Source organism: Rhinichthys klamathensis, unplaced genomic scaffold, assembly GCF_029890125.1.
Source record: "Rhinichthys klamathensis goyatoka isolate OS25496 unplaced genomic scaffold, OSU_Roscu_1.1 h1tg000262l_1, whole genome shotgun sequence".
Taxonomy (NCBI): Eukaryota; Metazoa; Chordata; class Actinopteri; order Cypriniformes; family Leuciscidae; genus Rhinichthys; species Rhinichthys klamathensis.
In genome coordinates, this window is record NW_026606783.1 from 164,536 (window position 1) to 188,563 (window position 24,028).

Genomic DNA, 24,028 nt, shown 5'->3' on the forward strand with positions numbered 1-24,028 from the left:
TTTACATATCCACACCTAAAAAAGTGATTGAGCTACATGAAATAGATTTTTTTTTTTTTTTTTTTTTTACAGTGTGGTCATATCAAAATATTAACACTGGAGCTGCAACTCCTTTATGAGAATCAAGTTGTATACAAGAAAATAAAAAGTTTACATTTCATTTTGTTGCTCCTAAACTACTTCTCAAAGGGAAACCTGAAATGTGTATTTAATGCCCTCTAGTGGGCAATGTGATCATAAAAGCTTGATCTCTCGTCAATGTACTTCCGGAAATATCTTCCTTGTTTTTATATTACAAGAGAGAAAGGAGGTTTATTGTATAAAAACTTCAGTTTCATATGAAACGTATATTAGGGATAGCAGTACAATTTTCCACAAAATATAAATTAGAAACCTTTGACTTTGCATGACATTAAAGCACATGTTCAGAATAGAATACTAACTAGCATAGTTACGCAGTAGGCTACTCACTATATACACTGTCTAAAAATAGTATCTGATGCAGTACAATATATAAGGGCACGTTTTAAACCGTAGTATAGTTACATGACCTCATTATGCTTTCAGGTTAAGTGTCGCTAATTATATCGGAAATAAAAAGTTATTTTAATCCAATTGTAATATCTTTTTTTTTTTTTTTTTTTTTTATGTAAAAATGTATTCAAAATTATAAGTAAAAATATCTTTTGGGCTGGTTAATTAAATAATGATTTAAAAATTTGTAAAAATTACAGCTGATATTCAAGTTCACAAGTCACATTTAAATGCATTGCATTGTCAGATATAGTGACCCAGGCACTGTGCTCTGCTGTACACGTGGAAGGTCATCCAGGTATTTTGCATACTGTACACAGTATGCATACTATAGAAATAGTATATTTAGTATAGTATGCTATTCAGAACATAGCCAAATACAGTGGGCCTACACACTCACAGCTTTAAGCGAAGCCTGCAGCATTTAAATAAACTCTGCCCTTCAGAAAACCATCGACAGATTATAAAACATTGAGAAAAACAAGTGATACGAATTATAAAAAGTTAACCAGTCATTGTCGTCAGTTTATACAGCGCCAATGCCATGCTATGAACAGAACAAGCAAACAAATGTTTCTGTAACCGTTTTAAAAACTGCTGTGTGGTATTAGCAAAATGCTAAAATGTATTATGTGTAAAATGTGTAACAGTGAAATAAATTAGTGCATTGGGTTAAGGGCTCCTTTTTCTGTGTAGTATTTGTTGTCTGTAAGCAGAAGTGTTGTGTGTGTTGTCTCAGAGTTCTGTCATTAACAGAGCCCTCAGCAGTTTCTCTCTCTCCATCCGCAGATCTTCAGAGCTTCACGCATACAAAGACAGACGGATAAACAGAAAGAAAGATGGGAACAATCAGTGAAAAAAAAAAAACATTAAGAGATGGAAAGAAAAATGGAGAAACATGCATAACAAAAGAAAGATATGAATAATCACTGAGAGACAGCAGATATATAGTAGGAAAATATACATCTTAGTGGAATTATTCAAGATTTTGGAAAGAGCCTAACTGTTGTGTGTTTATGTTACCTTTCTGTATGTGTCGCATATGGTAGCAGGTGAGGTACTGGACTTGGAAAGAACAGCGGGGAGTCACGCTCCAAATGTGGAGTCTCCTTCTGCTATGGAGAAGGAAAAAAAGAATGTCTTTGTATTGTCAAATACAGTATCTCCAGGGGTTAAATTGGGATTTAGATCGTGATAGAACTCGTTTGCACAAACGTTTAAGAAATCAAACAAAACTTTTACTGCATATCAGTGGATGTATATCAGAAACAGTGGGTGCATTTTATTTTGTGACTAAAAAAATCTCATGTTGTGACTAAAATATACAGTATCCATCTTTTTTTTCAATGCAAAGTAAGCTATTTCCTGTGAATGTGCGAGACTTCCAATTCATTAACCGCTATATGAGTAATTAGACGAGCAAACAAGTTATCAAAGCAGTAAAATTATTTGTGCTATGACCAGTGCGTTTATGATTACGATAATAAGATAATATGATCAAATATCATGCAGCATTACGGACTGTTTTTGTACAGCTAAAATAACTGGAAGCTATTTTGAAGCTATGTGACATTTTAATTAAATAAAAAAAAAATATTGATGTTCACAGATAAATCATTTATAATAAAGCACAGCAAAAAACGACTTAAAATTCTTATAATAAGAATAGTCCAATTTGATTTCATGGTGACTTTTAGTTGAAAATGGCCGTGCCTGCTCTTACGCTAAACATTTTGGTGGATATTGGGTAGCTAAGGAGTAGGAGCGTGCAACCATTTGAACAGTGCTGGGGCTCGGGGCGAATATGCGTCATCGTAACCAGGGTACATCTGACTAAAGATTGAAGCATACTGCTTATACAGTTGTGGTCAGAATTAATGGCACCCCTGGTAAGTATAATCAAAAATGTAAAAACAAACCTGCATTGTTTATCCTTTTGATCTTTCATTCAAAAAATTAGCAAAAATCTAACCTTGAAGTAAAAGAATTGAAAGTGGGGGGTAAATCACATAATGAAATAAATGCCTCTCTCCAAAACACACTAGCCATAATTATTGGCTCCCTGTTATTAAATACTTTTTGCAACCTCATTTTGCCAAGAGACCAGCTCTGAGTTTTCTCCTATGCCTGATGAGTTTGGAGAACAACTGACAATAGATCAGAGACCATTCCTCCATACAGAATCTCTCCATATCCTGCAATTCCCAGATCCATGTTGATGCTGCTTCTTTTCAGTTCACCCCAGTCATTTTCTATAGGGTTCAGTTTAGGGGACTGGGACGATCATGGCAGAATCTTCATTTTGTGCTCAGTTACCCATTTTTGTGTTGATTTTGATATGTTTTGGACCGTTGTCCCGATGGAAGATGCAACCACGGCCCATTATAAGATTTCTAGCAGAGGCAGTCAGGTTTTGATTGTTTATCTGTTGGTATTTGCTAGAATCCATAATACCATGTATCTGAACAAGAACAAGCAAAAAAATATGCCCACAACATATACACTCACCTAAAGGATTATTAGGAACACCTGTTCAATTTCTCATTAATGCAATTATCTAATCAACCAATCACATGGCAGTTGCTTCAATGCATTTAGGGGTGTGGTCCTGGTCAAGACAATCTCCTGAACTCCAAACTGAATGTCAGAATGGGAAAGAAAGGTGATTTAAGCAATTTTGAGCGTGGCATGGTTTTTGGTGCCAGACGGGCCGGTCTGAGTATTTCACAATCTGCTCAGTTACTGGGATTTTCACGCACAACCATTTCTAGGGTTTACAAAGAATGGTATGAAAAGGGAAAAACATCCAGTATGCGGCAGTCCTGTGGGCGAAAATGCCTTGTTGATGCTAGAGGTCAGAGGAGAATGGGCCGACTGATTCAAGCTGATAGAAGAGCAACTTCGACTGAAATAACCACTCGTTACAACCGAGGTATGCAGCAAAGCATTTGTGAAGCCACAACACGCACAACCTTGAGGCGGATGGGCTACAACAGCAGAAGACCCCACCGGGTACCACTCATCTCCACTACAAATAGGAAAAAGAGGCTACAATTTGCAAGAGCTCACGAAAATTGGCCAGTTGAAGACTGGAGAAATGTTGCCTGGTCTGATGAGTCTCGATTTCTGTTGAGACATTTAGATGGTTGAGTCCAAATTTGGCGTAAACAGAATGAGAACATGGATCCATCATTCCTTGTTACCACTGTGCAGGCTGGTGGTGGTGGTGTAATGGTGTGGGGGATGTTTTCTTGGCACACTTTAGAACCCTTAGTGCCAATTGGGCATCGTTTAAATGCCACGGCCTACTTGAGCATTGTTTCTGACCATGTCCATCCCTTTATGGCCACCATGTACCCATCCTCTGATGGCTACTTCCAGCAGGATAATGCACCATGTCACAAAGCTCGAATCATTTCAAATTGGTTTCTTGAACATGACAATGAGTTCACTGTACTAAAATGGCCCCCACAGTCACTATATCTCAACCCAATAGAGCATCTTTGGGATGTGGTGGAACGGGAGCTTCGTGCCCTGGATGTGCATCCCACAAATCTCCATCAACTGCAAGATGCTATCCTATCAATATGGGCTACCATTTCTAAAGAATGCTTTCAGCACCTTGTTGAATCAATGCCACGTAGAATTAAGGCAGTTCTGAAGGCGAAAGGGGGTCAAACACAGTATTAGTATGGTGTTCCTAATAATCCTTTAGGTGAGTGTACGATCCAGCAGTATATTTAACCGTAGGGATGGGGTACTTATCCCTTTTGCACCAAACACATCTGGTGGGTTTGCTGCCAAAAAGCCCTTTTTTTGTTTCATCTGACCATAGAATCCAGTCCCTTTTGAAGTTCCAGTCATGTCTGACAACTGAATATGCTGGAGTTTATTTTTGGAGGAGTGAGGAGGACTTTTCTTGAAACCCTCCCAAACAACATGTGGTGATGTAGGGGTTGTTTGATATATTTTTTAGGCTTTCTGACCCCCAAGACTCAAGTAATCTCTGCAATTCTCCATCTGGGATCCTCGGAGAGTCTTTGGCCACACAAACTTTCCTCCTCACCGTGCATTAAGACAATATAGACACACATCCTCTTCCTGGCAGATTCGTAACATCTTTAGTTGATTGGAACTTAATTATTGCCCTGATGGTCAAAATGTGGATTTTCAATTCTTTAGCTAATTTCTTACAGCCACTTTCTATTTTGTGATGCTCAACAATCTTTTGATGCACATCAGAACTATATTCTTTGGTTTTACTCATTGTAATGGATGATTAAGGGAATTTGGCCTTCGTGTTTCCTCATATTTAAACTCCTGTGAAACAAGTAGTCATAGCTAGACAATTTCATGTTCCTAGTCAACGCGATGATGCGAATGTGCTCTAGTTATATTGTTAGGGGAGGGGCCAGCCTCAGTGGCTCCAGTGCATCAGAGCCACAGTTTTAGCCCCGCCCAAAAAATCCTGAACACAGCAATGGTGAAAAACTGTTTAACTGTTTAATCTGATCAGGAGAAAAGAAAAAGTCTTACCGGTGGGTATATGGGTGGCTGGACCTGTTTGTCCAAGGAGCTGTTTGATGAGGATTTTACCATACTGCACTGGGAGGAGATGGCTGCAAGTGCCTCAGGGAGGTCATCTTCATCACTATGGTTACTATAGGACAAATAAAATATTTCAAAAGAGTCCTCATTGTTAAATCTAAAATGCCTCTAATGCCTAGTGACTCACAAGCTGAACTGTCTGACGAGGCGTTTGCGCCTGTCCACTCTTGGCTTCTCTATGTTCAGACTGCTTGATCCTGAATCCTGTGAGGAGCTGGGATACCTGAGATCAGAAGCCGAAGTCAGTGAATATAACACATTGAGACAAAGACGCTTGATGGTTTCTGGTGCTTGAAAATCATGTGAGACATTTACCAGCTTCCAGAGTTAGTACCTCACCTGTCAGTTTGGTCTCCACTTGAGGAGTTCCCTTTTGAGGTTCCACTATCACTTTGGGTGGCTCGCTACAGTAGAGAGAGTAGAGCAGAGACTATGCATAATCTCACTGCTATCACATGCCCTCATTGTGTAACCATAGTATTTGTGCTTTATAAACTCATAATGTTTCATTAAAATGTCATAACTCGATCTTCATGTGGAAACAACTTTAGTGACGTATGACGGACTAATAGTTTAGTTCGCTTAAACTCTGCCCCTTTCTTACAATCGTCCACAAGCTCGCATTCTGATCTGCCTCCATCCAATCAACAAATGATGGATAGAACCAAGTTCCCACCCTACATTTTTCTTCTTTTTTTTTACAACCTCATTTCCAGAAAATTTGGGACATTTTGTAAAATGCAGTCAATTTAAGAATCTGTGATTTGTTAATTCTCTTGCACCTTTATTTTACTGACAAAAGATTTCCAGTGTTTTCACTGACTGACTGTATTTTATAATATAAATTTTGTTTTAGTTTGATGCCACATTCCAAAAAAGTTGGGACAGAGGCATATTTTACCACTGCGTCACAACACCTTTCATTTTAATTACACTTTTTAATAATTTGGGAATTGAGAATACCGGTACTAATTGTTGCAGTTTTGCAAGTGGAATTTTGGCCTAATTTTGCCTGATATAAGATAGCTACTCAACAGTGCAAGGTTGTCTTTGTTCGATTCTCCTTTTCATGAAGGGCCATGCATTTTCAATAGGAGACATATCTGGACTGCAGGCAGGCCAGTCAAGCACATCCTCTCTATGGTGCAGTGTCTATGAAACCACTTTGTTGTGGCACATGCAGAAAGAGGCCTTGCATTGTCTTGATTTCCAAGAAAGATGTCTCTGTACAATCCCAATATATGCCTCCACGTCAATGGTACTTTCACACATATGCAAGTCAAGCTTACTGATGCACCCCCATACCATGACAGATGTTTGCTTTTGCACTTGTCGCAGATGAAAGTCCCTTTCGTCTTTGGGACTGAGAACTCAATGACCATTTTCCCCCAAACATACACTGAAATGTGCTGAAGGGTCAGACTGTGTTAAAGGGTTAGTTCACCCAGAAATGGAAATTCTGTCATCATTTACTCACCCTCATGTCGTTCCAAACCCCTAAGACTTTTAATTATCTTCGAAACAAAAATGACATTATTTTTAATAAAATCTGAGCGATTTCAGTCCCTTCATTGACAGCTACGCAACTACCAATTTGACGCTTCAAAAAGTTCATAAAGAGATCGTAAAACTAATCCATATGAATGGAGTGGTTTAGTCCAAATTTTCTGAAGAGACACGATCGCTTTATACGCTGAACAGATTTAGGCTTTTATTCGCACAAATCAGTTATGATATATGGAAGCTCATGCATGTTTGCTTGATGTGTGAGAACCAATGAGGTTCGTTCTCGTGTGTTTTACAAAGTAAAATTATTTTCTGGAAATAGGGGTTGTATTATCAGTTACGCTCTGATACGTCACAATACAGAAGAAAAGATAATTGCAAGTTCCGTTTCATCGCAACTTTAAACCTGACCACATTTAGCTTCGATTACCTGTTTTTACAGGTACCTTGCATAAAGATATAGATAAATCAATTGTCTCTCAGTACGAGCAGTTACTTTAGAGATGTTGCTCTTTAGCTGTTCCTGTAAAACCGCAGGGGAGGAAGGAAGACTTTTCTCTGAAAGTGGTTTTTCCTCTGCCTGTAGTTACAGAGAGAATGAAATACTTATTCATATGACATAAGACAGCATTAAAAAATGTTCTGTTTTCCAAGAGGCAGAAATCTTCTTAACTTACCATGTCTATGTTGATGTGAAGGGCTGGCCATGCTGCAGGTTCTGCTTCTAGCTGGTTCTGCAGAGCTCGATCCAACTCATCAGAGAGCCCAGGAGACATAACCCAAGCTTCTGATGTAAACAATCACATCAGCATAGGCTACATGTTCTGATTTTTTTATTTATTTATTTTTTATGTCTTTTTTTTCAATATTTTTTTACGGGTCTTAAAGGGATAGTTCACCCAAAAAAGACAATTCTGTCATTATTTACTCACACTGTTTGGTTACAGTTACAGTTCTTCAAAATATATATTTTTTATGTTTAGCAGAAAAAAATAAATTCATACAAGTTAAATGATGACAGGATTTTCATTTTTGGGTGAACTATCACAGTCTGTCTCGCACAGCCACTTAAAATTCAATAGTCAACTATAAAGATCAATTATCAACTATGACAACAATTAATTACTATATTATATCATCCACACCAACGGACGAAAAGATTCTGTTAAACGCGTAACGTAATCTGCCGCTGTTAAAGTCGGGTGGATTCTGATTGGCTGTCAATTGAACTGTCTTCTTCAGTGTCATCATAGCTGTAGTGTGGAGTGGACATACCTGGCTATTCGTATAAAATTGGGACAATTAGGCCTATTAAAAATGTATGGTTATTGTTGTCAGTGTCAATCTGTGCAATAGTGGAATTTTTCATTGACCTCGTCTGCAGGTTTAATCGATAAGCCACCAGGTGGCATTAGTCACTGAATCATTTACTTAACAGACTCGTTCAAACACTGATTTATTTAAGAACGAATCACAGTTCGAATCAGTTGTGACCACGCGCAACCATTCTGCGTTGAGGGAGAAAAAAATCTAACGAAATGTCTATAATGTAAGTTACTCAATATAGCTTATTGTTGATTGGACTGTTGTGAACAACAGAACTCTTATAAAGTTCAAGTAGATTTGGACTCACTTGGTTTAGCTGTCGTGAGGCACAGCGCTTCCTGTTTTTCATATCCATGGCGATGGTTGCAGCGATGGATCTTTCCAGAATGAGGAGCTTCGTTCTCTTCCACACTAAACCTCCGGGTGTCTGCAGTGCTCAAAGGGAAACTATAAAACAACGCACAACAATGACGCAGAGTACAATGGTATATGACAGCTCCACATTATTTTTGGTCGTATGACGGAGAGATTCAGAACAATAGGGGCCTTCAAGTTCATTCATATATATCTATACATCCACCCACACATGCAGCAGAATGGCATACGTCATCTTTATTGATCTATACATTCACAACACAATTAACCAACCAGCTTATTATAACCAATGCAAACCTGAGATGGTACTTATTGATTTATTTTCAAGTAACATGTTATGAAGAACCACAGTAAAATGACATGCAGAAACATGCAAACGCAGCTTTCTAATGTAACGGAGTGCTTATTAAAGTAATTTCAATTGATGGACACACAACAACAACGTGTTTATGCAAATGGTGTTATTAAACAGAAAATGGAACAGTGCAAATGTTAATACAAAAATGAGAAGCAAATGTCAAGGGTTTACATAATCAATAAAATTGAGTCGATTAGCGTAAACAACACGTTTATTAAGGCAGGTCTCATTGCAGCAGTCTGTAATCATTAAAAGCCCCCCATCCCTAGCTGATTGAACGGATTTCGATGGCCAAACACGAAGATTTCTAACTTAACACTTCAGCAAATAATGATCATTAGCACATTTAGAACAGATGTCACAAGTATTTTCAAGGTGATTTTAAATTAAGTAAATCAGGGTTTGTAAACAGGTAGGTGCTCGTCTTGGAATGATATATAAGGGATCTGCACTTAATAGTAAACTTTCAGACATAATATGCACACATCTATGAGTTAAAATGATAAAATATGCTATAATCTAGAACAAGGGTGATCAGTCTGGCTTCTGGATGTTCTTGCATACCTCTCTGTAATTTTAAAGATGTTTTGAGCAACCCTGCTATATAATATTAAGGCACAACAGCAGCAGTTTCATATCCCGGCATTGTCTTTCAGGTAATTTGCTAGTTCTAGATTTTATCGAAATCATGTAAAACTCTAAAAGCTATTAACATGCAGATTGTCAGACGTCAAGGTCCACATATGCTAATATGTTTTTGCCATCTCAGGATGCATTTGATCGGATGAGACCTGATGGATGATCACAAGCAATGAATGAGACTCCTGCAGGTGAGATGATGAAGAAGTATGACAGGCTGACTGTGATTGGATGCGAGCGTTCAACAGTCTCTTTTACTAAGGTGAGCGGCTCATCCAAACACCCTTTCACATGCTCAGAGCGCAGTCATAACTTTGTCTCTGTGCACGATAGACACACTCCTGCCACTGCACTCAATCAAACCGCTCTCACCAAACCCACCACTGCTCGCAGGGGGTCTGTCCACATAGGAGGGTCTAAATCAGACACATATGCACATGCAGGTGAAACACAGATGATATCAGCCTACATTTTGTGACAGAAACTGAAATACTGGCAGAGGTTTTTATCTTGGTAGATCAAATGTATACCTGTGTGGTGGCGGAGCATATCCCAGTTCCATGGGCTGTATGTATAGTGGAGAGGTCAGACTAGGTGGATGTGATCTTTGCCAGGGTTCCTGTGCAATTGGAATGTTGTGCTTATACTGGAGGGAAACAGAAAAACTGATTCACAGGAGTGAAGTCTCTTGCCAATTACTTAAGCATTAAGAACTCAGTCTGCTAAATCTCAGTCAATGTAAAAACCAATATCATCATGCTGAATTATTTGCTCATAATTATTTATTTGAATATGTTAGATACTCAAGATTAAAATTAGTCACAAAGCTCAGGGGTTTTCTACAGAATCTCTAAAGGTACATGAATCCCCCCCCCCCCCCCCCCCCCCCATTTTTTTATACTTTAATGCTTTTGCGTTCTTTTACTAAAGTATTGCACTCCCCTGAGAAACTGCATTTGCTTGCTACATTTGTGTCATGAAAATAATATGAGGTGGGAGGAAAAACTATACTGCTTTTGTAAGCAAACACAAAGTTTCTAGGGGGAAGGAAATACTGAAGCGCTGAAATATAATTTTCGTCCCATCTCATATTTTTTCTCCATCACCGTGTCCCCGTAGGGGCTCTGTAGCTTTCAATTTTTTTGCAAAGGGCCTCCAAATATGATGTTCACTTTGCAAAGGACCCTAAAAACTTCCATAAAATATAATAGTATTGAACCTTCACAAATACAAAGAATAGAACTTTTCAACCCACTTTTTTTACGGTTACAAAAACTAGGACTGTCAATAAAGTAAAACAATCATGATTTCCAGCCTCTTTTAAAAACAGAATGAAACCGTAAATATATAATTTAATTTTATAATATAATTCACATAATAAATAAATACCTTAGGATATCAGTCTAAAAGCACCTGATGTAGCTAATAAATGCCCATTTGTATTTCTTCCTAAAATAATCATATAAAGTAAGAAGGATATTGAAAAAATACCGGTTTTAAGCTTGGCTCAGGGCTGGTCTGTGCACTACAGAACAGAGAGAGAATCTTTCATTACATAATTACAACCAGTAGAAAAAGAAAAACCTTTTATTACACAACAGCAAAATATATATATATATTTAAAAAAAGCATACATTTTTATATCTGAGCGCTCATGATTGTGTTTGTGTGGCTTTACCTTAGATTGGGATGTTTTGCTGGAGTCATGGCTGTGGAAGACAAAAGCAGTCAAGTATACATGACGTGTGCTGTGGTATTTGCATTAAAGCACCATTGACATGCTTTAGGGCAGATGCAGGGCAGACACAGAGATTAAGCATGTCAGAAATGCATTAGGTTGATTATTGACGGGCGAAACTGCACACAGACCTACCCTTGGCTTTGACCATAGACTGGGCTCGTGATGGGTATCTTTTACTTGGTCTTCTCTCAAAAGTGCTTGCTCTCCTGACTTTACCACTATGTGTGGCCTGATATTCGGTCCTTCCACTGTAAGCACAAACAACCTGATACTTAAAGACAAAAGGATAAATATATTGGCAGAATTAGGTGTGGATGTGTGTAGGGATGTCTCGATCAAGTTTTTTTTGTGCCCCCGATGCGATCAGAGTCATTTAATATTGAGTATCTTCCAATACTTAGTCTTGTATTTTCCGAGTGCTCGGTGCACACTTCAAGTACGTTAAAGTTATTAAAATCAATCCAATCTATACAGGGCCGTGAAGAGAGTTTCCTCTCGGGAAGGGGCTCAAATGTAAAAAAAAAATTTGCATCCATCACCATGGAGTAATTTCAATATAGCAATTACTATTGTAATTATATTGGTAGATGTAAAAATCTGTTACAATGTTAGACATTATAAACTAGACTGTGTGGTCACAATTATGAATACTTTTTGTATTTTATATGCACAATAAGCAGAATAATTGCAAAAAGGTTAGAAAGCATGTGTGTCCGCGACTCCGCGCTCACGCACATTTGAGCTTCTTTTCCTTTTAGGAAAATAGTTGGATTAGATGGCTGATGCAAAATAAAGGATCATGCTTAGGATAGCCAATACCGATCAGTTACAAAAAATGCTTAATCAGCCCCGATACAGATCTTAGGGATCGGCTCGAGACATCCCTACATGTGTGTACATGTACCTGAATCTGAACCGTGAGCCGAGGCGTGTGAAGTCACTGCGGTCGCTTGTGTTGTGGGTTGGCTGTCTGAGCCGGAAGAAGGCGTGGCTCTCGACTGCACACTTCCATAAGTGCTTACACTCGTGAGAACTCGACAGCTGAAACACAAACGTGTGCTCCTGCTCTCGGCCCTGCACACAAATACACAGACACACACAAAAGCACTTTACATTATAGAACAGGGTTTTTTAATTATTATAATAATTTAATATTTTAAGATTATATTTTTTTATTTAATTTTAATTTATTATTATATCATAATACAAATTTTTTTTTAATGTGTGAAAAGAAAAGTAAACTACGAAGTTAGGATGAATAAAGTTGAAATTCTGCTAAATACTTCATTGGTCCTCTGACATTCAAAATATTAAGCAAAATTAAAAATGTAGTTTAGAAGCATATGATTCCACAGCAAAGTTGATTATTTTAATGGCAAATATAAACCTCATATCCCCCAAGGTATAGAGGAATTTTTACATGTATAATTTTGGTATCCTACAGTGTGAGCACAGATAAGTTAGTGCAAGTTTTGTAAAACTCACCTGTTCATCATCCTCCACCACTACTAATGTCAATCTGTTCTTCTTGAAGTCAAGACGGGTTATTTTAGGCCTAATTGGAAACATTTATGTTTATGACCAGCATGTTGAGATGGAAAGTAATGATCCAGCCACTGGTCAGAACAACAGAAGTGTGTATCTGTGAATCTCACCAAAAAAAGAGGCCAATTTTGCTGGATCCCTCGAAAACAAGGATTCCGGTCGGGGTGAGTCCCAGAGCATATTCTCCTCCATCCCGTCCCTGCACAAAGTCAGTATACAGCACTTTTACTCTGCGTTTATTTCAAAAGTATGTTATACAAACCACTGATCAAAAGTTTGGGGTCAGTAAGATTTTTTTAATTGTTTTTGAAACAAGCCTCTTTTGCTTAAAATACAGTGAAGACAGTAATATTTGTGATATATTATTACAATTTAAAATAACTTTTCTATTTAAATATATTTAAAAATGTAATTTATTCTTGTGATGGCAAAGCTAAGTTTTCAGCATCATTACTCCAGTTTTCAATGTCCCATGATCCTTCAGAAATCATTCTTATATGCTGATGAATTTCTATTTGATGAAAAGAGTAAAAAAGAACAGCATTTATTTGTAATAGAAATCTTTTGTAACATTATAAACACTTTTTTTTTAAATTAATTTAATGCATCCTTGTTGGATAGAAGTGTTTTTTTAAGCTTTTGAACTGCAGTTTTCATCCTGATATCAGTTAATTTTAAGAGCAGATGGGTGGATGAATGGGAGCATGGTAGTAGGCCTACTTCTAGAACTGCTGTTATAAAGATTAATTCCTCTACTGTAGTGGCATATTATTGCTGTTGTGAAGGAATAAAGCAGCTTTTAATATGTTTTTAATACTGATATAGAAAGATGCAATGGAGTTATTATTCAGTTAGATGATTGTTTTTGTAAAATACATAATTATTACAGAGCTATTACAGATAACTCTGCTGTTGTGAAAGTATAAGAGGGTGAAGATAACAAAATATGAAGCCAAGAATTTGAATATGCTCTTAGAACTGTAATCCTTGAAATCCGAGGACTGAAAGGATGTAAATTAACTAAAGTGAAGCCCTATTCGGACAGGACTAGTTTTTTAAATCACTCGACGTGTGTGATTTCATGTACCGATTCGGACGAGACTGACATCTCCGTGTTTATTAATGAGGTGGGAGTGTGTGTTTTCTAGACGTGGGTGTTAGAGGTTAAGGTCATGTGCTGTGCTTGCGTGCTGATGCATCACGTATATTTTTTTAATTTAGTCTTTTAATTTAGTATTTGTTAATATAATTTTAATTTACTATAAAAAGCCTATTTAAGTAAACTTCACGAGTTTATAGAAGTGACTTTTTATAATAAACCCACATAAGTGAGCAGCATCTACCTCTTAACTGGTATTAAAATGGGTATTCTTGGCAGGTTTTTTTTTTTTTTTTGCGATTTGGCTCTATTTATTAATTGTATAATTCAATTTTTTCGTCGGATACTATCCATGTTGAAATTAAATGAAAGCATGCTGAAGATTGATGTGCAAACGGTAGCTCAGGTAGGTCAAAAAACGCACAAGAAAAAGCGTTCGAATAATACAACATCAGCAAAAATCACTGAGAAACTCTGGTAATAATTACTTTACCCCACCTCTCCATGTAAAACTAATCCTGTCCGAATAGGGCTTAAGTGATCTCACCTTCACAAAGTGCATGTCCACTCCATACATCTCCAGCCACTTGCACTTATTCAGGAAATTTAGCTCAGCTTGAGAAGGACTTGTTCCCCTGTAGAGAGATGTAACATTCAAACTCATGAGCCATAATGAACACCATAACTCATCATTGTCCAATACCCCATCAATTTATGGCTAGACTACAGCAACTCCCTCTTGCACAGCCTGACAGCATCTACCATATGTCCCATCGAGCACATCCAAACGTTATGTTGGACTTGTTTTTAACCTGCGGAAATCGTCTCACATTAAACTTCTGCTCAGCTCAAATCTCTACACTGGCTGACATTATCTGTAAGAATTCAATTCAAGTCATTGTTTCGGTCTTACATTTACGCTCTTTTCAATCTATTTCAATCTATCTATCTTTCAAGCTATTTTCAATCCCCAAGTCTGTATAGTCAAGAAATATCCTATTTCCAAGAACAACAAACAATCCAGACACATTTAAACAAATGCAACAACTCATCCTTAGGGACTGATCAGCAGTTGAGCACATACTTGTACAGTCGCAAACGCTGACTGATGATTGATCTTAAAATGGGGTCAAATGCAGAGCTGAGGATTTAATTAAAACCACAGGGAGATTGTTTGGAGTCTGTGTGAAATGCATGTAAACATTTCAAGTGTGATTATATAACTGACACTTCAATCTGTTTTAAGGACTTAATTCAAAACACACACAATCTTACACTGTTCTAACCAGGTGTGGCGTGACAGAGGTTAGCAGTCTGGTTTACAGATTTATCGCTTTTTGCTTTGTTTGTTGTTTGCTAAACATCAAATGTGTTCTGATTGACTATTGGCTTAGTCAACTTACATAGTACTTTCACTTTCAGTCTTTTAACCTGTATGTTAGGACATAGTGTTAGCTGTAGTATGGTGGGGATACGGAATACTCATTCATACTCATTACCTGCATTCAGCCCATTTGCGGTAGATGTCTGCCTCCATAATCTCCGACTGTTTGGGTGAAAAGCGAAACTCTGATACCAACACAATAGAGTGTTCTAATGGATCACAATCCCCAAGTTCACCTATTAACACACAAAACATAAAGAAATGGAAATGAAAAGGCAAAAATCTGCTGTAAATATGCAAATACATGAAAAAAAGTCCAAGCTGGCCATTAAACACACAGAACTCACTCTGTAAGCAATAAGCCCCGAGCTCCACGTATACATCATACGGACATTTTAACCTGCTCAGAGAAGAAGGAGAGACTTAATGACCCTTAAAACAGCCTGTAAATGTGTTTGCAGCATATAAAAAGTGGCTTTCAAAACATGCAACTGACAGTTTTCAAACAATGATCAAAATCCACTTCCGTAAAATGTGAGATGACGAGACCCTGTATTTATGTAAGAAAGTATGTGCACCCTGTGTGGGAAAGTGTGTCGGATCGTATCTGTGCTCTTAAATTAGAAGCCGTGTGTTGGTTCTCATTGGAGTTTCTTTTATTAAAAAGGAGCAGAGCAGCACCCAGGAGACCAGACCCAGATTATACACACTGAAACAGAGCTTTTATTGGACCCCGGTAGAAACCCTGCCTCACTGTATGTGCGCGTGTGACAGAGGGAGGGTCAGAGGCGTGACAGCGGGCAAAAAGGAGAATATGAAAGGCCCTCTCTTTTTCCACTGCGTGTGCATGTTTGTGTGTATCTCACTGTGAGGTAAGCGTAATTTCTTACTTGCCGGACAGTATGTCTTGTCTAAGCTGCAGTACGAAGAGATACCTGCAAAAGAAGTGATTACACAGTCATTAATCTGTAAAAGTCAAATATTTTTTAAATAGTTGTCAAATATTACAGTTCAGATAGGTTAAGTATACATATTAGGGATGAACTGACATTAAAATACTGGCTAACATTATAAGCAGTTAATTATTTGGTAACACTTTATAATAAGGTCTCATTTGTTAACATTAGTCAAAGGTAGGGTAGGCAATTTGTTATACTGGTTGAAACTCTCTTCACATTCTGATGGCAATCAATAATAGAAGTGGTACAAATATTAAAGCATGAGCATTTATCTTCTGTGGAAGTTTCAGGACCAAAAAATGTTCGTCCAATCACGCAATGTCCTACCTGCCTGTCAACATATTTATTTCCCTCTGCAGCAGTCAGGTGGTACAAGTCAGAGTTCTGCAAGTTGTTTACGTTCATTATTATTGTGATGTTATGTGCTTTGAGACATGAGGTTATTTTTTTTTAGGTTATTTATTTAACACCTTTGCAGAATCTGCTGTGTGCGTTCATGTGTTTTGAAGGATTGGCTTTAGAGACACTGAAGGAAAGGTGGGATCTCATGCTTTCAAAGCTAACTTTCAATTGCTAGCCTCTCCGCAATTGCCTATCCTAACTTTGATGCATTAACTAAAATGAACTAATAATGAGCAATAAATTCTTACAGCATGTATTAACATTTATTATTAATATATCATGTTCATGTTAGTTCACAGTGCATTAACTAATGTTAACAAATACAACTTTTTTTATAATGTATTCGCAAATGTTGAGATTGACATTAACAAAGATTAATAAATGCTGTAGAAGTATTTTTCATTGTTAGTTCACGTTAACAAAGAAACCTTATTGTCAAGTGTTACCAATTATTTTCATGTTATGATCGATATCCAATAAATAAGTGATAGAAAAATTCTACGCTACTGTTTCAAAATAAAACCAACCAAAAAATAAATAAACAATATACCCAAATCATTTAAAATGTTACAAGTAAATTTATGCAGCATAAAATTATAAATGCACAGTATGAAAAATTCATATTTATTTTGAGATTTGATAAAGATTACATTTATCATGTTATTAAATTAACTTTCAGCAAAGGTAATTAAATGTACAAATAAAGGAAATTACCATGCACAATTTAATATTGACAGATACAGATATATTTAAAAAATCTCTAATATCAGCTGATAACTGATTTAGTATTCATCACTAATACATAACAATATAAATAAAATAAATATAAATAATTCACCCAAATTCAAAAATGTTATGTACTCCCTCTTAAGAGTGTTTCAAGTCTTCTGAAGCTATATGATACATTTGTGTAACTTTAAGTCACTTCAGAAGACTGGCGCACTAACCCTATATGACCTTTTTATGATATTTTTATAGTGCCTTAGAAGACAGTTAGACATAAGGTAAATACATATATGACTGCTGTTGTTTACCTGGTGAACTCTTCGTGAAGGTTATTGGGCTCCGACGAATAGAATTTAACCCTGAAAAACAATCTGTATGGAGGTCCATCTACGACAGAGAGATTTTATGAGTAAGAGTATGTGTATGCTGGAATGAAACGGACACAATGTCAATTACAATAAAATCTGTACATAAACTTTAAAGGGAACAAAAAAGACAAGATGCTCTCCCTGAAGGTTATGAAAGATTGTTGTCATAGAGACAGGCACAAGTCAGCTAATGTTGATTCAGTGTGACTCAACGGCTTTTAAAAGTGTTGTAAAGCATATACCATTCTGAAGGGTAGTACTGCTGCGGTTATGCTATAATATAGAGAAGACAGACACTACAGGGACTCAATCAATGGCCTCTTTTCACTGACAACATAGTCTTTTTTGAATTGCACACAGGTTGCATGGCCTGAAAGATTTTAAATCTGCGTTGGAAACGGTATCAGTACACAGTAATTTGATTTCATCTCCCACTTTCTCCATCCAACAACTTTCTCTTTGGTGATCTGCGTGAGGTGTGTCTTGCACAACATTCACTGGAATTGGCTCTAGTCACGCCCATTGTATACACTCATAGACATTTGTCACTACTAGTCACTACGGCAACTGTAGATTATGAGCCTAAGGTCATCAGCCATCTGTGACCAGCCAACTTAACAACTCCACAATAACTAATTGTGTGTGTGTGTGTGTGTGTGTGTGTGCGTGATGTCTTATGACTACTCACATCTAATCTGCTTCTTTATGGGTTTGGCTGCATCCAGCCAGTGCTGAAAACATAAGGAAATGTGAAAAACAGCATGGGAGGATTGGGGGTGACAGTGGGAGGGAGGGAGAGGGAACAAGACAAAGAGTTTGTTATTAGTCTGAGTGCTGAGGAAAAGAAAATCCTGTTGTTCTGATTGATGTTGAGTAGCTGTTTCACACTGACACACTCCATTTCTCATTTCTGGTCTAAGAGCTGCAGCTTATAGAAAAACAGGTCACTGCCACATGCACGCACACACGCATGCGAACGCTTATTGAGTGCCACTCACCGCAACCTGCTCTGGGTCCATGAACTGCAGACCAAAGTAATCAGCCTCCACCAGATCCAAATGATACATAATCTGATCAAACAGATCCTGTCCCTTGGAATGTTTCTGAAACACACACATTTAACACACAGATAAATCACTAAGTGCGGAAAGCTTGGGGCTTCACACTGATCTTGTGACAGTTTAAGGGGACACCTGTGGAGCATGTCGTCGGCAGGAAGTTGCTCCAGTGCGCCTGCAGGGCTCGATGGCCCTGAATTAGGCACAGCGACGTACATGCTGCATTGATTTTCATATGCACTCATCACGGCTGAGTGATATAGCTTAAAATATCTTAGCATTCATCTCAATTTTAGTCTTGATTTTTGTTTTGTTTTTAGTCAGAAGAACCACAATTTTTTTTAATTAAACAAGTTACATACAATAACAATCTAGTTAAGAATAAATAGATAAAAAAAATTCAATTTTCAATTTTTCATTTTAAATGAACACAAAGACGAATATATAGTAAATTTCAATTTAATTTTCCATAACAAAAACAGAAATCTACACAACTGTTCAAAATCTTGGGGTCAGTAAGATTTTTTTTTTTTCAATAAATTAATTTTTATTCAGCAAGGATGCATTAAATTAATCAAGTGACCATAAAGACATTTCTACTATTACCATCAATGTCTATTTCTTTTTATTAAAGAATCCTGAAGATTTTTTAAATATTAAGCAGCAGTTTTTTTACATTGGTGATGGTAAGAAATGTTGTTTCAGAATAATACTGTTTTTACTGTATTTTTTATCAAATAAATGCACCATTGGCGAGCATAAGACTTATTTAAAAAAAAAAAACATTAAAAATCTTACATTTAAATTAAAATGCTATTAAAAGATCTGTCTTAATGCTCTTATACTCACAAGACAAGAAAATATATATTTTTAGCCAAATAAAAGTGCATCAGAATTGTCGCAATATTCATATTTAAAGTCGCAGTGAACTTGAAGTTGCAACCGACTTTACCTCAGTGTTGTGACATATTTCCAAGTGAAATGGAATATAGAATAGAGGCCGGGGTTTTACTTTAGCTCGCCTCCTCTCCATCCCTCGCTCATAGCAGACTGACGGTTGGAGGGGAGTGGTTAAGGATATTCTACCAAAGCCATCAAACTGACATCATCGGAGAAATAACGCCATTCCAGAGCGGAAGAAAATGTTCAGATTTTGATAAAAGATTACCAAGACAGACACATTTTTTTTGTGTATTAACTTGCACAGATTAATTGTTCACCACAAGACTAGTAATGTGTAAATAAGTAAATAAGGTAAATTTTGATTTCATGCCGACTTTAATTTTAAATCGCCAGCAAAATCATGGCAAATATACTGTGAATTTCAAATCCAAACCTTTCTTCCAAACCTAGTCTTATTACAAAGTCATTTGACAGATGATAACAAACACTTTGAAAAGCTACAGAGAGATCAAAAAATGGAAAAGCAAAACGCCAGAAAGAAGAGATTATCTCAAGAATAGTTCATGATGGTCAGTTTATTTTCAAGGCCAGCATCCACTGAGATTAAAAACTTTCAAACTAATGCAGATAATTTGGAATTTAGCTATTGATTTGTTCCATTTAACGGAGCATGATTGATTTCTTTTGTTGGTTCGGGGATGTTGTGAGGCGAAGGATTGAGCACATGATCAGAATAGGTCATGGAAATGGCAGGAGCTTCCGGTTATCATGAGAATGAGAAGTATTCCCTGAGTGGAACTCATCTTGGAATCCTCAATCAGCATCTCTACAGGGTATAAGAAATTAGTCAATAACGACATTACTTGGAAATGGAACATTCTTTTGGGGTTTGCCAAAGACAAATTTTAGAGAAGCTAATATAAGACGTGGCCCTCAATTTTCTAAGCCATTTTTGCAATTACTCTACCATTTAAATGTTTGGGGTCAGATTTTTTTATTTAAAGAAATTAATACTTATTCTGCAAAGATGCACTAAATTGATCAAAAGTGATAGTAAAAACATTTATAATATAACAAAAGATTTATATTTTCAATAATAAATGCTGTTCTTCTGAACTTTATATTTAGCAAACAATCCTGAAAAAAGTATCATGGTTTTCACAAAAATACTGAGCAACAGCACAACTCTTTTCACTCATAAAAAATATTTCTGGAGCACCAAATCAGCATATTAGAACTATTTTTGAAGGATCATCTGACACTGAAAACTGGACTGTGTGGCATTGCCACTTCTGTTAGTTTGATATTTTCGTATGTAATGCAGTGACATTGCTAAAAGTGTGAATTGAGTGTCCAAATAGTTTTTGGAGCCACTGTATAAGCTTGATATGCTGTAAAACTTCTAAAGCTCACTGAATAATATAATACAATGACCTGAAGGATTAGAGACATTGACATTATTGTTTTTCAATTGAAAGTGCTGGTCTATTGTGATAACATTTAGTCTTGATAAAGGCTCGAAACCTTGATATTTAGACAAGCTCCACAAGGCACACAGACAAAATCTTAAGACAGAGGAAAATACACACACATACTGTATGTAAGGTGCACACAAACCAAGGCCGGAGCAAAAATAGCTTGAAGTGTCAGAGGAGAGTGGCTGGATTTGGGACACACCCTGAGGGGGGCAGGGGTGGCTATTATTCTCTTTGATACTTGCTGCTGTTCAGGTTGACCTACAACCCTTAACATACATAAATCGACATGCATTTTAGAGCTGTTCTCTGTTCTCAATACACACAAAGTAGTACAAACTGCATCAAATAAAAATGATTCACTTTTGAAACTAAACTTATTATCAGGTTTGATGTTCGGGTTTCAGATGACACTGAGAGCGGTCAAATCAAAAGGAATTTATGATTTGTTAAAGCTAACTGACACACAAAAGGTATTTTATAAATTCTTTGACATGTTCAGACTTGTATGGCATAACATTGCCTGACTATGACATGTTTATAAACCAGCAATCAGCAACACTGTCATTGAAATATAAAACGATAATATGATGTGAACTTCAGTATTGAGAATAATTCAGTATTGAGAAGGAAATATTTTCAATTAAATATAATAGTTCTAGTCCTCTAATTTGATTGACCCAGTGATGTTCCAAGAGTGCTGTTATTCTTTATGACACACTTTTGTATCATTTTAATTTGTCTATGTTCACGTGTTCTAGACTAGAGCATTTAAGTGGTGTGGAAGCAGATTTTGCCTGAAGAACGTCTTTTTGACAGTAGGCGTACGCTTGCAACGCACTGGTAACATGCTCTATTGTGTTAGTCAGGTGGTAATAAATCTCAAGGGGACTAAGGGGAATATTTCTCTTTAAACCAGATGTGTTATGGTCACATGACAATGACAACATGATGTATGTAGTAGGTTCTGATTACATTAATTTAACACACATTTACCATTAATGACCGGCTTAGTTAGCTTACATAATGGCATAGCATACAGATACCCTACATAACAATCTTTAAATGTAGTTCCATAAGTGTTACAAGTCCAAATATTTCAGTTTTAAAAGAATGATTTAATAATGTTCAATTATTCTATAAATACTTTTATTATTGTTTATAAACAGTTAATTAGTGAAAATTTCCATTATACACACATTGTTTTATTATGCACTATATAGAAAACAAGTATATTACAAATCAATGTCGTTTTTATGTACTTAGTATAACTACTTGATGGAGATCCTCACGACACCGCTTTATGTCTTGCTTGGTGGTAGGTAAAGCCTAATGTTTTGGTTTCTTTTTGGAGTATTTTCACTGGCTGAGAAGAAATATACAAACAAACTGACACTTTCTCAGAGATAAAACAAACTAGTTCTGGTACCAGTGAGATGATGTTTACCGGTATATTACTTACTGTACTGTAACGTTAGTTCTAAACCGTGCTGATAACGATCGTTAAAAAAACTACAGTACAAACTCAAATTCACAACAAAATTACACTCAAAGTAGGAGGTAACTTACAGTGTTAAAAAATAGATATTCAATAGTGAATTGACAAGACACTGTTACAAACAGATAAACTAAGTCAGTCAGTAATCGACCTATTTCACGGCGCGACTTGCAAAAGAGGGACCAAAGGTTAAGCGCCTAACTGGTGTTCGTCGACCTCAGTGAACAAATGGGGAAATACTTTCTGGAAAACACTGACAGAGGAGGAGAGAAAGAAAATCAGCTGGGGAATTCCGTGTGTGGTTTTTTCTCTCTTGTCGTTTCATTTTCAGTGAAAGCTCCCAGTGCTCGAGGGAATCTGCAGGTTTGTGTGTGACAGGTTGAGCGGTCGCTATAGGTGGGAAGTAAACAGGAGGACGGGATCACGAGCACCATCTGTTTGCCTTTCAACTACCGGGACAGGACCCAACTCCGGGGAAACCCGTCCGGCCACACACACACAACATAACTTTGCCATTAAATACTACATTCAAAACAATTAAGGTGACTTTTCTCTCAAGAAAAGCTAACGAAGTCCTCCACTCACTCACTCACCGGTAACTCCACATTGACATCCGATCCGTCCAGCAGCAGGACTCTGCATGTGATGGCGTCTTTGCTGTTGCCTGCAGCGGGGATGTGGACTACGGCTCCCCCGGTCACAACGGTCGGCGCGTGAATCACCTGCTGCTGGTGAGCCTGCAGCACTGCGTTTCCGCCTCTCCCGGTCCCGTCCAGGTCGTCTGATGTCCGAAAGCGTCGCTTTGACCGACGGCTAAACGTCCTGCGCAGAAAGCCCATCATCTTACCCCCGCGATACAGCGCTTTAATCAACCAGGGAAAACGGCACCGATACCGGACTTCTCAAGAGGAAGGCATCCAGCTGTTTCACAGGCTTTCCGCGACGAAAAAAGGCGGCGTCTACCGGACTGAGGCGTGCAATGCAGAGGGGACAAGTCGGGATACGGCGACCTGTCACGAGCTCCGTTCCTCGTGGCGTACGGGCGAGAAAACACGAGCGCACCTGCCAAAAGCCAAGGGAAGATACTCCTGTCCTTTCGTTCGTTTGATCTTTGTTTCAATAAAAAGTAATTGCGCTTATATTAAACTTATCCTCACCGGAGTCCAGGTTCTGCTGAACGATGGCGCGTTAGTTCCTTTCTGTTATTGACCGAAACTGATGTACCTCTCAGGTAAGTCAACCAGAGGAACTGGCCAGGCAACCTGTTCTGCGCAAGCGTTAAATCTCAGAGCAACACTCAAACTTTTTTTCCTCTTCGGGTCGGTGTGCGCGAGGCAGCGCTACCTGCTGGTAAAAGCCAACCCAGTGATCAGGGTGAGGTTACCTTCCCGCGAGCTACCGTCACTGAGTTCCCCAGCAACTACAAATCAAACAGCCTTCTGCTATCATGAAACATTATGCGCCAATCGTCAGCATTTCACGCACGCTCATTCGAGCTCCCCACAAGCCATCATGAATAAGAGA

The 24,028-nt window shown here is 37.6% G+C and overlaps 1 protein-coding gene across 3 annotated transcripts; it reads right to left on the bottom strand.

Moving 5' to 3' along the window:
* Nucleotides 1-83: 83 nt before the first annotated feature.
* epb41l4b (erythrocyte membrane protein band 4.1 like 4B) lies at nucleotides 84-23,997 on the bottom strand. 3 transcript variants are annotated; one of them, XM_056267817.1, is made up of 23 exons: nucleotides 23,098-23,997; nucleotides 18,569-18,673; nucleotides 18,259-18,301; nucleotides 17,511-17,589; nucleotides 16,006-16,050; nucleotides 15,463-15,515; nucleotides 15,231-15,351; nucleotides 14,279-14,366; nucleotides 12,743-12,831; nucleotides 12,573-12,642; nucleotides 11,992-12,161; nucleotides 11,220-11,335; nucleotides 11,025-11,055; nucleotides 10,838-10,871; nucleotides 9,877-9,992; nucleotides 8,282-8,421; nucleotides 7,326-7,435; nucleotides 7,145-7,228; nucleotides 5,482-5,546; nucleotides 5,270-5,365; nucleotides 5,071-5,194; nucleotides 1,558-1,643; nucleotides 84-1,333 (listed from the first exon to the last, which is right to left on the bottom strand). In XM_056267817.1, exons 1-23 carry the CDS (start codon nucleotides 23,344-23,346, stop codon nucleotides 1,270-1,272), a joined length of 2,178 nt encoding a protein of 725 aa, XP_056123792.1. In that variant the 5' UTR covers nucleotides 23,347-23,997; the 3' UTR covers nucleotides 84-1,269. The 3 variants fall into 3 exon arrangements, with proteins under 3 accessions (XP_056123792.1, XP_056123790.1, XP_056123791.1); XM_056267815.1 differs by having other exon boundaries at nucleotides 1,558-1,649; XM_056267816.1 differs by having other exon boundaries at nucleotides 1,558-1,646; nucleotides 23,098-23,996.
* Nucleotides 23,998-24,028: the final 31 nt, after the last annotated feature.